General features: G+C 42.2%; 1 protein-coding gene across 8 annotated transcripts in view; it reads left to right on the top strand.

The window, feature by feature from the left end:
* Nucleotides 1–15,000, top strand: part of fer1l6 (fer-1 like family member 6) — an 80,998-nt gene that overhangs the window by 23,783 nt on the left and 42,215 nt on the right. For all 8 annotated transcript variants that reach the window (XR_014602766.1, XM_084085010.1, XM_084085011.1 and 5 more), the window contains 4 exons: nucleotides 524–643; nucleotides 948–1,127; nucleotides 3,274–3,448; nucleotides 12,125–12,249. Coding sequence is in view for 7 of the 8 variants with exons in the window: in XM_084085010.1 (XP_083941136.1) it covers nucleotides 524–643; nucleotides 948–1,127; nucleotides 3,274–3,448; nucleotides 12,125–12,249 (600 nt within the window). In the remaining variant the exon portion in view is untranslated. The remainder of the gene's footprint in view (nucleotides 1–523; nucleotides 644–947; nucleotides 1,128–3,273; nucleotides 3,449–12,124; nucleotides 12,250–15,000) is intronic.

The following is a 15,000-nucleotide window of genomic DNA, read 5'->3' on the forward strand; positions in this document are numbered from 1 at the left end:
GATGAAAAGTTGTACTTTTTATGTTGATTTATTTTTATATAGAAATAATATTTATTTTTCAAATCAAAAACCACCTAAGTGGTAAAAGTGGCACTAAAAAAAAAAAAAAAAGGGTCGACCCTTTTAATCAGCTCTGAGGAAGGCTACGGCCGAAACGCGTTAGCGTTCTCGAAATAAAATGAGAAACTGAGCCACTGTCTTGCAGTATTTATTTTGTGCCGCTTTTTCCACTTAGGTGGTTTTTGATTTGATTTATATACATAGCTGAGCACCCACTGCCTAAACTAAGAAGGCATCCAAAGGAAGCGCACCAGTTTTTCTTTCTTATTCATATTTATTTTTCATTGTAGGAAACAGAAAACTAAACAAAGGGACATTTAGTCACGACCCATAAAAATGTGTCCGGGACCCAAACATGGGTTCCGACCCACAGTTTGGGAAACAGCGCTCTAGATGTATTATAACTCTGTCTGTCTGTCTGTCTGTCTGTCTGTCTGTCTGTCTGTCTGTCTGTGTGTTGTAGGAGTGTATGATCTCTGAGGGGCGGTCCTTGTCTGAGAGGAAGTTGAAAGCGGGCGGGATCAAAGAGCTGCTAAAAGACACCAGCAGACTGACGCAGAAACTGCGTTTCCTAGTGGACGAGGTACGATACCATACGATACGATACAACTTTATTGTCAGCTTTCACTGAAATTTGCTTTGTGAGAATGGCACCCTTCTAAATAACACACAAACCCTTCAAAATAAAACACACTAACCCTTCACAATAAAAGACGTAAAACCCTGAAAGGAAACCTTAACCAAGGTTATTGTATGTTTTGTAGTATTGTAGAATGTTTTTATCATTGTGAACATGTAGATGATCTTCAAGCTCACAATGCATGTGGTGATCTACACTACAGTAATCTATGACCTAACCCCCCCCCCCCCCCCTCCAACCCCCACAGCCACAACACACGGTGCCTGATGTGTTTGTGTGGTTGCTAAGCAACAACAAGCGCGTGGCGTATGCACGGGTTCCAGCCAGAGACCTTCTGTACTGCAGCAAGCCAGAGGGGAGGGGCCAAGAGGGGAAGGGCCTGATGAGGGGCCGAGAGTGTGGGAAGATACTCACTCTGTTCCTTAAAGTGAGTTGCCACACACGCACGCACGCGCACGCACACGCACACGCACACGCACACGCATGCACACACACACACACACACACACACACACACACACACACACACACACACACACACACACACACACACACACACACACACACACACACACACTAGTCCATCCAGGAAATCTCGGAGAAAAAGTCTAGATTCCACGGAGAGCAATTCTTGATTCCACGGCTTATCGTTAATATTCCGCGGGCATTAAAAAACAACTGGAAATTACCAGTTATCAAGCAAAAATAGATTAAGTTTTAATAATCAAGTAAGTTCCATAATGAAATAGATACAATGAATTGTTATACCATTCTAAAACACTAAAATACCGTGGAACATAGTAATTGAGTCAATGTTACTGGTTATAAATAGAGGTGGTCCGATCAGGCCGATAGCAATCACCGATCCAATCATTTTTTATTTATAATTATTTTTGTATTTATGCATGTAGAATGCATTTTTACCATTTATTGTGTAGCAATACAAGACAATATGTCTAAAAACACTGGCTTACAGTTGAATTATTGGCGACTAAAGAAATATGAATTAAAGAAATTAAGACAAATACTGACAATGCCTCTGAACATTGGCTTGCAGTTATTGCACATAGCCAAATGCAATAATAATATTAGGCTTGTCAGGATAGGAAATAATAAAGTTGTCCTTTTGAGGAGAAGTAGAACTTAGCAGTCACACTTGAAGTTGAACATGAGGGAGAGGGCAGTGCAGCTTAGATATCAAGTAATTCCCTGTAGAGGGAATTACTTGATATCTAAGCTTGATATAATTAGTGCTGTTCAGTGTTGATTGCCTAGTTTATAAAGCTCTAAATGGTCTGGCACCTTCCTACCTCTATGACTGCCTAGAAAGACATGTTCCAAACCGGACCCTCAGGTCTTCAAGTGCTGACCTACTCGAGGTGCCTAAAATGACATATAAAAAATACGGTGAAGCAGCATTCTGCTTTTACGGACCAACAGTGTGGAATAAACTCCCATTACACCTAAAACAGGCAGCCTCGGTCGATAGCTTTAAAGCACAGCTCAAGACCTATTTCTTCACTCTTGCTTTTAGCTGACTCTTTGGTTGATTTCTAAGTCCTCATTGTATTGCCTATTTTAATGTTTTATGCTTTTGCTTTTATTTTATTTTATTTTTTGTTTGCTTTATTGTTAAATTGGTTGTAACTGTAACTGTATTCTTGCTCTGTAAAGCACTTTGCGCTGCATTTCATGTCATGAAAGGTGCTATACAAATAAAGTTTATTATTATTATTATTATTAGTGGTCAAAGTGGGGTCAATGAGCCATTGTTAACTTGCTCTGAAGTTTAATTGTACTGCGCAGCACTCTCACTCTCTCCCCCTCTCTTTCTCTCTCTACATGCCTGTGTGTGTGAGAGGAGGGGGAGGAGGGTGGGAGTTTAGCAGCACCTCGCACTGCCCTGACACAGAGAGAGAATACTTCTCCATACGGCGGTGTTTTACCAAGATTTTTCTTGTTTTCTGCACTATGCCTTGTAATCCGCGGACGGCTTTGAACATTGTTAAACGTGTAGTCATGTTCAGGAACATTGTTACAAGTAGTCATGTTCAGGAACATTGTTAAACGTGTAGTCATGTTCAGGAACATTGTTAAACGTGTAGTTATGTTCAGCAACATTGTTAAACGTGTAGTCATGTTCAGGAACATTGTTAAACGTGTAGTCATGTTCAGGAACATTGTTAAACGTGTAGTTATGTTCAGCAACATTGTTAAACGTGTAGTCATGTTCAGGAACATTGTTAAAAGTGCAGTCATGTTCAGGAACATTGTTAAACGTGTAGTTATGTTCAGCAACATTGTTAAACGTGTAGTCATGTTCAGGAACATTGTTAAAAGTGCAGTCATGTTCAGCAACATTGTTAAACGTGTAGTCAGCTCAACGTACAGCAGACAACCAGTCTCTTTGTTACGTCGGAGACCTGGCTGGCTTCAAGTTAGTCCGTTGTCCATATGATATATGATACATATGATACGATATGGTAAATGTGTGTGCGCATGTATGTGTGCGTGTGTGTGTGTGTGTGTGTGTGTGTGTGTGTGTGTGTGTGCGTGTGTGTGTGTGTGTGTAGCCCCCAGGTAAACGAGTGTCCGGTTGGATGGTCAGCTGTAAGTTGGACGTTTACCTGTGGCTGGGAACCTGCACAGACTCCGCCCACATGTTGGATGACCTGCCCGCTGGTTTCACGCCGGCCTACCGGGGCGCTGCTGAGCCAGGCAGCCCTCCTACACACCTGCTACACACAGGTACACACCATAATACACACCAGACCACCCAAGCCTTTTACCAGAAGAAAGACTATTGTTCAATCTGTAATAATGTCTGTATTTGACTATGGGGATATACTGTATATGCAGGGGTGCACATAACTTTTTAGGTCTAGTACTCAGAAGAGCACCTGGAGATGTGACTTGGTGCGCACCAAATAAATGGTCCCGTCCCGTTTTGTCAACGGGGGGGGGGGGGGGGGGGGATGTCAGCACGGTGGCCACCGGACAGTTTTGTCAACGGGGGGGGGGGGAGTCAGCACGGTGCCCACCGGACAGTTTTGTCAACGGGGGGATGGGGGTGCAGCTGCGCGAGGGAAAAAGAAAAAAAAGGACGCTCTGCTTGCAAATTCCCGCCGATTTTCGCCGTTTTTTTTCCTCTCACACCGTTTGGTGAAGCCCCCAAGGTTGTCACCCTGTGCTGCGCTGCTTTTATCTGCCAGATTGGGACGTTCACGGCATATTTTCCACCATCACGGTGCCTCTAACAGCCGCTGCTGGCTGCGTGCACGCAGCGAGGCAATGCGAGGCGATGCGAGACACTCACACAATCACTGCTGGCTGCGTGCACGCAGCGAGGCGATGCGAGACACTCACACAATCACGTGCAGTATGCGTCCTGTGAGTGTGGCTTCAGGAAGTAAATTCCTAGTCTCGATCTCCAGGCTTTTATTTTTTAGTTTTGCTAAAAAATAAAAGCTTGGAAATTCCTGTCCCAGCTCTTGGTACGCAAAAGCGCCTCTCGTCGTCTGATGTGGTGCGCATTTTTTATTTTGGGTGCGCATGCGCACCTGCGCACCAGTTATGTGCACCCCTGTGTATATGCATGCTTCCCTCTCCACACTGAAGCCTCTGGAAGCAGTATACCACAGTGCTTTGCGTTTTATTACTGGCGATGATTATCTCACCCATCACTGCGTTTTATATGATAAAGTGGGTTAACCATCTCTCGCAATGCGTAGAGAGCAACAATGTATTTTATTTATGTATAAGGCCTTGTGTGGTAAACTTCCCCTATACCTATCCTCGCTTTTGGAACCAAAGGTTACTGAACATTCAACACGTTCACAAACACACATTAGATATACCAGTCCACATAAGAGCAGTGAACAAGGAAAAACTGCTTTCATGTATTATGCTCCACACAAATGGAACACACTTCAGGACTCTCTGAAACGGGTGTGATTGGTCTCAATAGAGACATTCAGGGTGCTTTTTGAGGACACTCTACATAGTGACTGCACCTGTTTCATGTAACACTATGTTTATTTGCATCTGTGACATTGTAATGTGATTCAAATGTTTGTTATTGTTTCTCATTATGTATGTATTTTATATGTTGTTATCAGGGCGTCCTTTTTTTTAAACTCTTACATTTTCATCCCACGATTTTGTAACCCTATTTTTAACACTCAGTGCCAATTGTCTATGTAATCCTGGGCACTACCTTCCCTCTGCCAACCTAGGGAAGCCAGGGCCGAGCTCATGCCTCCTTCAATGCATGAGAGCCAACTGACCTTCTTGTCACCTGACAGGGGGGAGTTTCCCTGGTTGGACGTAGCGCGCGTAAGGAACACGTTATTCCAACCAGTTCCTTTCCCCTCCATCAGGCGGCCCGGCTGGCCAGGGGGAGGCAGTATAGTGACCAGGATTACTGCATGTTTTTGTGAGGGTACCTACCCTAGGAGACATGGGGAGAACATGCAAACTCCATACAGAATATCAGGGCGGCCTTGAAAAAGAGAGCTTGCTCTCAATGGGCTTCCATGAATAAATAAAGGAAAAAGAAAGAAAAGAAAGAAAGGGTCGGGACCAATAATTGGGTCGCGGACCCATTTTTGGGGGTTCTTAAGCAGGCATGGAATTTGGTCATTTTAGGGGCAAGGCCACTTGGCCAAAGGCCAAATGCCAGGGCAAGAAGGCCATCAAATAAAACAAGAGTTTAGTCCATTGAAAGAATTAATTTAATTTAAGGGTTAAGGATGATTTAAAATGTAATATGTAGACTATCTGCAGTGAAATAAATAAATGATGATATTTACAATCTGATCCATGCTCAGCCCTGCACCAATCAAAGTTACCGGATTGGTTTAAATATGGGGAGAATTCCGAACCACGTTTTTCTTACCTTTTATGTGATATTATTATATCCTAGGACGAGTGGTGCAGTAGAAAAATGTCATAACTCCATCCCGAGTCCACCGCAGCTAAAAACCAGAGCAGACGGTCCATGCGCTAGATCGTGGATTATCTATTTAACACTGTTACTGAACAAACACTCTATAGCAATGATTACTATGACAATATAAAGCTATTTAACACTGTTACTGAACAAACACTCTATAGCAATGATTACTATCACAATATAAAGCTATTTAACACTGTTACTGAACAAACATTCTATAGCAATGATTACTATCACAATATAGAGCTATTTAACACTGTTACTGAACAAACATTCTATAGCAATGATTACTATCACAATATAAAGCTATTTAACACTGTTACTGAACAAACATTCTATAGCAATGATTACTATCACAATATAGAGCTATCTAACATTGTTACTGAACAAACATTCTATAGCAATGATTACTATCACAATATAGATGTAAGTGCTGCTATTAAAATGCAAACTATAAAAATACTAAAATTGCTAAAATACAGAAAATGAATGGTCATAAGTTCATAAGGTATAATTCCTAATTTTGTGATATAAATAAATAATTGATTTTATGTAAAGTTAAAAATGTAAAAACATAACGTGATTAGAACTTCTGGGGCGGAACAAAAGTTCCCTGTCTGTCAGTAGCACTCACCGGACCATTACTGATTGACGCATGATTGCATGTCATTACTGACAGGTGGTGCAAACAAACCTGGTCGACTAAAGCTCTGTAAAGTTGCAGTTTGTGATATCGCGCTGCTAAAGTTACTAAAGACGTCTGAAACCATATACAGACGGTCAAAAGACATTCTAAGGACATTAAGCAACCCAACAACGAAGAATCTCTTTTCCACAACAAGCGGCCAACGAGGTATTCTATTGTTTTGATTTAGCTTTGATGTTTTGTTTGATGGACACTCTTAACATGCGCGTTGCGCATTTCTACATGTCATTGTATTTTCGTTTTGTATGCTTTGATCCATGTTATTCACCGTGCAATGTATTGATTGTTTATTATTTTTGTGTGAACATGTAGTTCTCACGGCATGACTGAGGGATGAGGAGAATGCCTGAAGCAATAAATGCCCGTTTATAAAGAACCCGACCTGTGTCTTCAATGTTGTGAGAGGAGCTACAGTGAGAACTCGACTGCTCATCACAACACGGGTAGGCGAGACGACGAGACCACCGCGGATGACGACGCGACCACCGTGGGTGCGACGCAACGAACGTCCAGCATTAAGAGAAGCAAGGCCACAAAGTAGGTGTTGGCATAGCCACTGCAAGCAACGGTGATAGACTGTGTTAAAAGCGCAACGTTTCAAGCTACAGCCAAGAGGTTCTCTACCACATTCCTCAAGTTAAGGTGGTCTGAGAAGTGGTTAAACTTGGACATTGCAACAAAAGGACTCAGATCTATTTACCCTGCTTATTGAGCTAAGCCTACACGTTTGGGGATAATTCTATGTGCTGGTATTTCAGTTGATACATTATAAGGTTAATAAGAAGAAAGAAGAAAGTCACGTAAGCAAGTGAGCAGAGTTTAGTTTAGGAATAAGAAAAGGAAAAAGAAAAAAAGGACATTTAAATTAAGATTGTAAGTTTGTGTTTTACCAAACTAAAGGGTTTAAAGTATAAGTCATTTTGTATTTCATGATGAGAAGTTAAAGGATAATTCATTTTGTGTTTTCACAAAGGTTTAAGAAGTTTAAAGGGTAACAAGTTCATTTTGTGTTTATTTAAAGCAAAGGTTTAAAAGACAACTCATTTGGTTTTACACCTACAAACAAGAAGGTTAAAGGAGAACTAAAGTGTTTTGTTTTTTGTTTTCATGAAAGTAACCAAGGTTAAAGGACAACTCCACTGTTGTAAAAATATTTCCTTATTTTTAGAATAAGTGATTTAAGGTATTTCTAAGCATATTGTATCTGTATTTAAGGTTAATTCTTGCATTTTTGCCAAGGTTATTTCTTATTTTGGTTCTAAATTGAAGTAAACTTAAAGGCTACCTAAGTTTCCCACATACAGTACTCTACACAGTGCACACAGGATACATAGTCATATTTACACACCGTTTACACGCACTACTGAGAAGACAATTTAAGCTCTATCTATACACATTCTATGCCATTCAAATTCATTCAAAATGTCTGACCCAAGCACCGAAACCGCCCAGGAAAACGCCAATCCACCTGTGCAACCCCAAGTTACAGAACATGTCAATGCATCTACTCTATCTGAGGCTACAGCCACTGAATCAGAACAAGTGGAGACACTACGAAGAAGTGAAAGAAATCGAGCCCTGACAGAAAAGGGAAGAGAATTGGAAGAAGAAAAGCTAAAAGGTGTACAACGTAGGTACAGAATGATTTTCGAAAAGTGGAAGTATCATGTAAAAATAAGCAAGGAAACATTGGCCTTTGGGGCCACCGAAAAAGAATTAAAGGTACTGATTCAGAACATGGAGATAACCCGTTCTGAGGTAACGTCCATTTATGAAGAATTGCGTCAACTGCAAACCCCTGAACCAGACATACGGCGGAAGGTAGACACCTGTGTGTCTCTTTCAGAATTCATTGTTATGAAGGCAACAAAGAAACTTCAAGGGCATACTTCAGAAGAAGAGGAAGATCCATGGCCTGACATTGGCTCTATCCTCGATTCAACAGATTCCTTGTCAAGGCTACTGTCTCATAAGTCAGATTGTACTTCTACTGGCTCAAGCAACACAGTCAAAAGAAATGAGGCTGCAGCTGAAGCAGCTGCATCCCAAGAAGTTCTGGCAGTGTTGGAAGAACAAGAGAGGGAAACAAGAGAACTTCTAAGTCTACAGGCCGAAGAAAGGGATCGACTGGCGCAATTTGAAGCTGAGAAGCTAGCCAGACAACAGACAATGGAGGCCGAACATCTAAGGCTACAGGCTGAAGAAAAGGATCGACTGGCGCAATTGGAAGCCGAGAAGCTAGCCAGACAACAAGCAATGGAAGCTGAGACGCTAGCCAGACAACAAGCGATGGAAGCTGAGACGCTGGCCAGAGAACAAGTGATAAAAGAAAGGCAACGAAAGATTGAACGCCTAGAAGAAATGAAGAAGTTGAATGCTGCACAAGCTCGAGTAAGAGTCTATGACCTAACCGAAGGAAACCCTCTCAATGCCCCAAACCTCCCATCCACTTACCAACCTCTGCCAGTCCCAACACACAACCTCAATGTTTCAAACCCTCCATTCATTCCCCAATCTCTGCCATTTACAGCACAAGCCATACACGCCTCAAGTCCCTTATTCATTCCACAATCCCTACCAGTTACGACGCAAGCTCCCCACCTCTCTAGCCCCTCATTCATTCCTCAATCCGTTCCAGTTACAATACAAGCTCCCCACATCTCAAGCCCCTCATTCATTCCCCAATATCAACAAGTCACAAGTCAAGCCCCTAGTCCCCAAAGTCTACCTCAAGCTGCAACAAGCTAGCAGAAGCTATAAGTGCCAATCGTCTTCCAACGCCAGAGCCTGCGGTATTCACCGGAGATCCTTTGAGATACAAAGACTGGCAACTGTCTTTCAAGACATTAATTGACAAGAAAAACATTCCAAAGAACGAAAAACTGTATTACCTGAGAAAGTACCTAGGTGGTGCTGCGAAGAAAGCAGTTGAAGGTTTCTTCCTACTAGGTACAGAAGAAGCATATGACACAGCCTGGCAGCTGTTAGAAGAACGGTTTGGAAACCTATTCCTGATTGGGAAGTCCTTCACAGACAAGCTGCATGCTTGGCCAAAAATAAGCGTTAAAGATGGCCAGGAGCTAAGAGACTTGTCCGACTTCCTCAAGGGCTGCCAAGCCGCAATGCCCCACATTAAGACGTTGGAAATCCTCAATCACTTTAATGAGAATCAAAACCTTCTGCGGAAATTACCAGACTGGTTGGCATCCAGATGGAACCGCAGAGCCATGAAATACAGACAAGCAAACGCTGAGTACTATCCACCATTCAAGGAATTTGTAGAATTCCTGGCAGAAGAAGCAGACCTTGCTTGTGATCCTGTATGCTCAATGCAAGCACTCAGGAATACTGAAGGTGAGAAACCAAGACAACCACGAAGCCAACCCATTCAAGCAAAGACACTGGCCACAAACACAACACGGAGTGATACCCTGTCATGCATGCTCTGCAAAACACCAGGACATGACCTTGCAAAGTGCAGAAAGTTCCAAGAAAAGACAGTTCAAGATCGTGTTAAGTTTGTGCAAGCAGAGAAGCTTTGCTTTGGATGTTTGAAGACTGGTCATCGCTCAAATGTGTGTGACGACAAGAGCACATGTGAAAAATGTCAGAGGAGCCACCCGACATGTTTGCATGATGACAAGTTCAGTGAACGACAAAGATCCAGACCTCCAAGAGGAGCCAACTCAAATAATGAGGCAGACACCACAGAGATCATTGTACATGCAACTGCCAATAGAGTCATACAAGAAGGTCTAAATACACACGTGTCCTCAATCATACCAGTCTGGGTCTCATCCATGAAACAGCCAGATCAAGAAGTTCTTGTCTACGCGCTCTTGGACACGCAGAGCGATACGACGTTCATCCTTGATGAAGTGGCCCAAGGTTTAAACGCAAACAAAGAAAATGTGAAGATGCGACTATCCACAATATCTACAAGGTCAACAGTCAAACACTGTGAGAAGTTGACCAATCTACAAGTGAGAGGTTACAACTTGGAAAAAAGGATTCCATTGACACCAGTTTACTCACAAGAGTTAATTCCAGCAGACAGGTCGCACATTCCAACTTCGGAAACTGCTCTAAGGTGGCCTCATCTGGAACAATTGGCGAAGAAGATTCCACCACTGTTGGACTGCAAAATAGGCCTACTGATCGGCTACAACTGTCAACAAGCCCTCCTACCAAGAGAGATCCTGTCAGGTGAAGATGGTCATCCATATGCACAGCGGACCGATCTCGGCTGGAGCATCGTCGGCTGCTCGCATCCGGTGGACGACTGCAGTGATGTAGTGGGAACCAGTCACAGCATCGTAGTGCAACAAGTGACACCTGCTGTGCAGCCATCGGTTGAGTTAAAGACAGAAGTGCACAAAGTGTGCAAGGTTCAAGTTAAAAGGATCAAATCGACAGACAATAAACAATACACAGTTCAGTCAAAGGAGTCTAACCAGCTTAAGAGGCCTGACTGTTCTGGACAGCAGAATCTTCCACGTGGAAAGAAAATGGTGGGAGAACTAGAAACGACCGCTGAGCTTTGTAAAGTTCATGACAACAAAGTCAAGACAAAGGAAGTGAATTCAGTGAGGAACCACTTCACAAAGTCTTCTAACTGGTCCAGAGCACAGTTCCACAAAGAAGACCTGCATCTGAATAAGAGGTGGAGAAGAGTGCACTTCCTAGCCAGTGAATTCTGGCCAAGATGGAAAAATGAATACCCTAGTGCAGATGGCATGGTGCAAAAGATGAAGCCACTGGTCAGCGACACCACACTTAGAATAAGGCACACCACACACAAGGCCAACTTGGTCACATACATACACGCTTAAAACACGTAATCATACTGAAGGTCACACCCACTCAAGTTCGTAATTTGTTTTTCATAATTTTGGTTGCAAGAAAATCCCACGTTTGTAATAACGAGTGATTTGGTGGGAGTGTAAGTGCTGCTATTAAAATGCAAACTATAAAAATACTAAAATTGCTAAAATACAGAAAATGAATGGTCATAAGTTCATAAGGTATAATTCCTAATTTTGTGATATAAATAAATAATTGATTTTATGTAAAGTTAAAAATGTAAAAACATAACGTGATTAGAACTTCTGGGGCGGAACAAAAGTTCCCTGTCTGTCAGTAGCACTCACCGGACCATTACTGATTGACGCATGATTGCATGTCATTACTGACAGGTGGTGCAAACAAACCTGGTCGACTAAAGCTCTGTAAAGTTGCAGTTTGTGATATCGCGCTGCTAAAGTTACTAAAGACGTCTGAAACCATATACAGACGGTCAAAAGACATTCTAAGGACATTAAGCAACCCAACAACGAAGAATCTCTTTTCCACAACAAGCGGCCAACGAGGTATTCTATTGTTTTGATTTAGCTTTGATGTTTTGTTTGATGGACACTCTTAACATGCGCGTTGCGCATTTCTACATGTCATTGTATTTTCGTTTTGTATGCTTTGATCCATGTTATTCACCGTGCAATGTATTGATTGTTTATTATTTTTGTGTGAACATGTAGTTCTCACGGCATGACTGAGGGATGAGGAGAATGCCTGAAGCAATAAATGCCCGTTTATAAAGAACCCGACCTGTGTCTTCAATGTTGTGAGAGGAGCTACAATAGAGCTATTTAACACTGTTACTGAACAAACACTCTATAGTAATGATTACTATCACAATATAGAGCTATTTAACACTTATTTTAACCAAATAAACTCACTAACCCTACCTGTAATGGCCTGGTTCCAGAGAAGCGCTGGTACCAGTTGAGGTGTCACATGTACCAGGCCCGGGGGCTCATGGCTGCAGACAGCTCAGGACTGTCGGACCCGTTTGCCAGGGTGTCCTTTCTGTCCCACAGCCAGACCACCAACGTAAGGACCTTTGACCTTCTCATTCATAAAAATGCATAATTATACACATGACCATCTGTGGTGGAAAGTAACTAAGTACATTTACTCAAGTACTGTACTTAAGTACAGGTTTGAGGTTTTTTTACTGGAGTACTTTTTACTCCACTACATCTCAGAGGCAAATATTGTACTTTTTACTCACAATTGTTTTTACTACAATTATTTGACAACTTTAGTTACTAAGTTACTTTGTAGATTTGTATTATTATTTCAAAACATACATTAACCACTTCAGCCCTGTACTGCATATCATATCTGTCGGGCAGAAACCAGCTAACTCCATTTTTCAGCTTTTTTATTATTTTCATAAGTCGACAGAAACACCCTTTACGTCTGTGTGTTGGTTAAACAAATATTGAACCAATGAAAAGTATCAAAAAGCGCTTCTGACAAAACCTCCTAACTCCATTGGATCCTCAAACTGTCGATCACACCAGCTACTGTAACTCCGCCCCCTCTCCCCTGCATGGCACAGAGCTGACTCGGAGTGGAGGAAAGCAAACTTTAACAAGGCAGGGCTTTCCCCCCGTAGTCTGTTAAATAGTCTGTTAAAGGTGACTATGCAGTTTACCTAACAATTCATTCTATTTCTAAATCTATGTAGTGTTTTCTGAGGAGAGCAATGTGACAAGAAGAAATTAGTTCATATAGCATTTCTCCTTTTAGTTCTGCAACTCCGTGAAACCCTCTTTGCAGAAGTTATTGTAATATTTAATGTTCTGCTTATTATTGTAGTCCTATATAAGCATGTCATGAAGTATCAGGGCATTAATTCACGCGTTGTGATGCATTGTGAGCTTAGAGATCCATTGTCAGCTGTTCAACTCCACTTGAGCTGGGAGAGAGAGAGATGGCAGGAGCGCTACTGGTATCCCTCAAACCACCGGTGCTCATGAAAGGGAATACAGAATGAGCAAAAAAGGAAAGAATGTGCCAAAAAGGCACAAAAATCCAGGTCCAGGCACTCAGGTGGATTTGAAAATAAAAAGCCTTTATTGGGCAATGGGCTTACAAGAACATTAAAAACACCAACGCGTTTCGGCAAACGCCTTCTTCAACACCCACTTGAGCTGGATTTGGGTAAAGTGGTGATAATATAATGACACATGCTGACAGTATATAAAGTCACAAGACCAACTTTGATGAGGCAGTAACAGCTTTGTTTTCAAAATATAAGGTCTTCATTCCTGATTTTTTTTCCTTTTTTCTTTTTCATTTCCTGAAAAATGAACATTTCGGAGTTAGCTGGTTTCTGCCCGTCAGCCGAGATATACTTCTGAGCTTGTAGATCGGCTATTTTCAAAAGTACTTTTTATACATTTAGACATTTGACACCTGATTCGGATGCTATCAATGCATAGAATGGGAGATTATCACGTTCTATCAGACCATTGAATGGGCGAAGTAGGCGACCTACCGTCTACCCCGCGATTTATCAGACCATTCAGTGGGCGTAATCAGGAGCTACTGACCTACCGACGGAGATGACTTAAATACTTTAGTTTCGGTTTTGGTTTTGGTTGTTTCGGTTTCGGACCATGACGGAGGCGCGCAGTCTCAGGCGAGGTGGAGCCCCGCGACGGGCCACCGAAGGAGCTAAGGCGACTGAGTTGCCGTCCGGAGCGGTGCGACCCTCGCCTGTGCCTACTCAGCGCCGTTCGAGTTATGTACCGATATGGACAGAATCGTAAATATTGTTGTGGGGACTGCTCCGCCTCCGTCGGTAGGTCAGTAGCTCCTGATTACGCCCAATGAATGGTCTGACAAATCGCGGGGTAGACGGTAGCTCGCCTACTTCGCCCATTCAATGGTCTGATAAAACGTGATAATCTCCCATTCAATGCATTGATAGCATTCGAAGCCGGTGCATTTGAAACGTTGTGAAATGGTTCACCCAAAAAACTTTACACAAAAAAGTACACCCCATGAAGCCTTGAATTCATGGAGACTTATTTTGTTTGTGTTTCATTCCTGAGACAATAATGATAATTATATAATAATAACTATATGTAAAAACAAAAGAGTCAACTTAGAATGTTATTTTGGGACAAGCAATTAAAGATGGCCATCTATTAGTAGAAGGAGGAAGATTGATGACTCAGTGGACATTGATGTAGAAGTATTGTTTAATAGGATGGTGAAAGCCAGAATAATGATTGATTTACATTTTTACAAAGCAATGCAGGATTTTGATGAATTGGGTATGATTTGGACCTATGGTGATGTGTTGTGTTCTGTAATAGATGGCCATCTTATTTTCTCACTGGAAATAGAGTAATCTATTATTTTTGTATTTATTGGAGCATTTATTTATTGTCTCCGCCAGGCCGAAAGGCATAGCGAGAGAGTATGTTTTACCCGTCCGTCCGTCCGTCCGTCCGTCCGTCCGTCCGTGTGTCCGTCCGTCCGTCCGTCATTCGATCTGTCTGTGTACAGCTAATCTCCGGCATCGTTGGCTTGCTCGCAGCCAAACTGTGCACACACAGTCCCTGGATACCAGAGCAGAACCTCTGCCCCAAATTTTTCACAGGGGCCTGTTATAGTGCCACCAGGAGGCCGATTTGTGCAAAACAAATTTTTTGACAGTACTCCTAGAGATTTTGTCCAAAAATCCCACAAATCGGTACTCAGTATCTCTATAGTCATTAAACGAAACGGGTCTTTCAGATTTCTCATATTCCATCCTGATTGGCTAAAAATGTCTTCCAAAGT

The sequence above is a fragment of the Gymnoscopelus microlampas genome (assembly GCF_963454915.1).
Source record: "Gymnoscopelus microlampas genome assembly, chromosome: 17".
Classification (NCBI taxonomy): domain Eukaryota; kingdom Metazoa; phylum Chordata; class Actinopteri; order Myctophiformes; family Myctophidae; genus Gymnoscopelus; species Gymnoscopelus microlampas.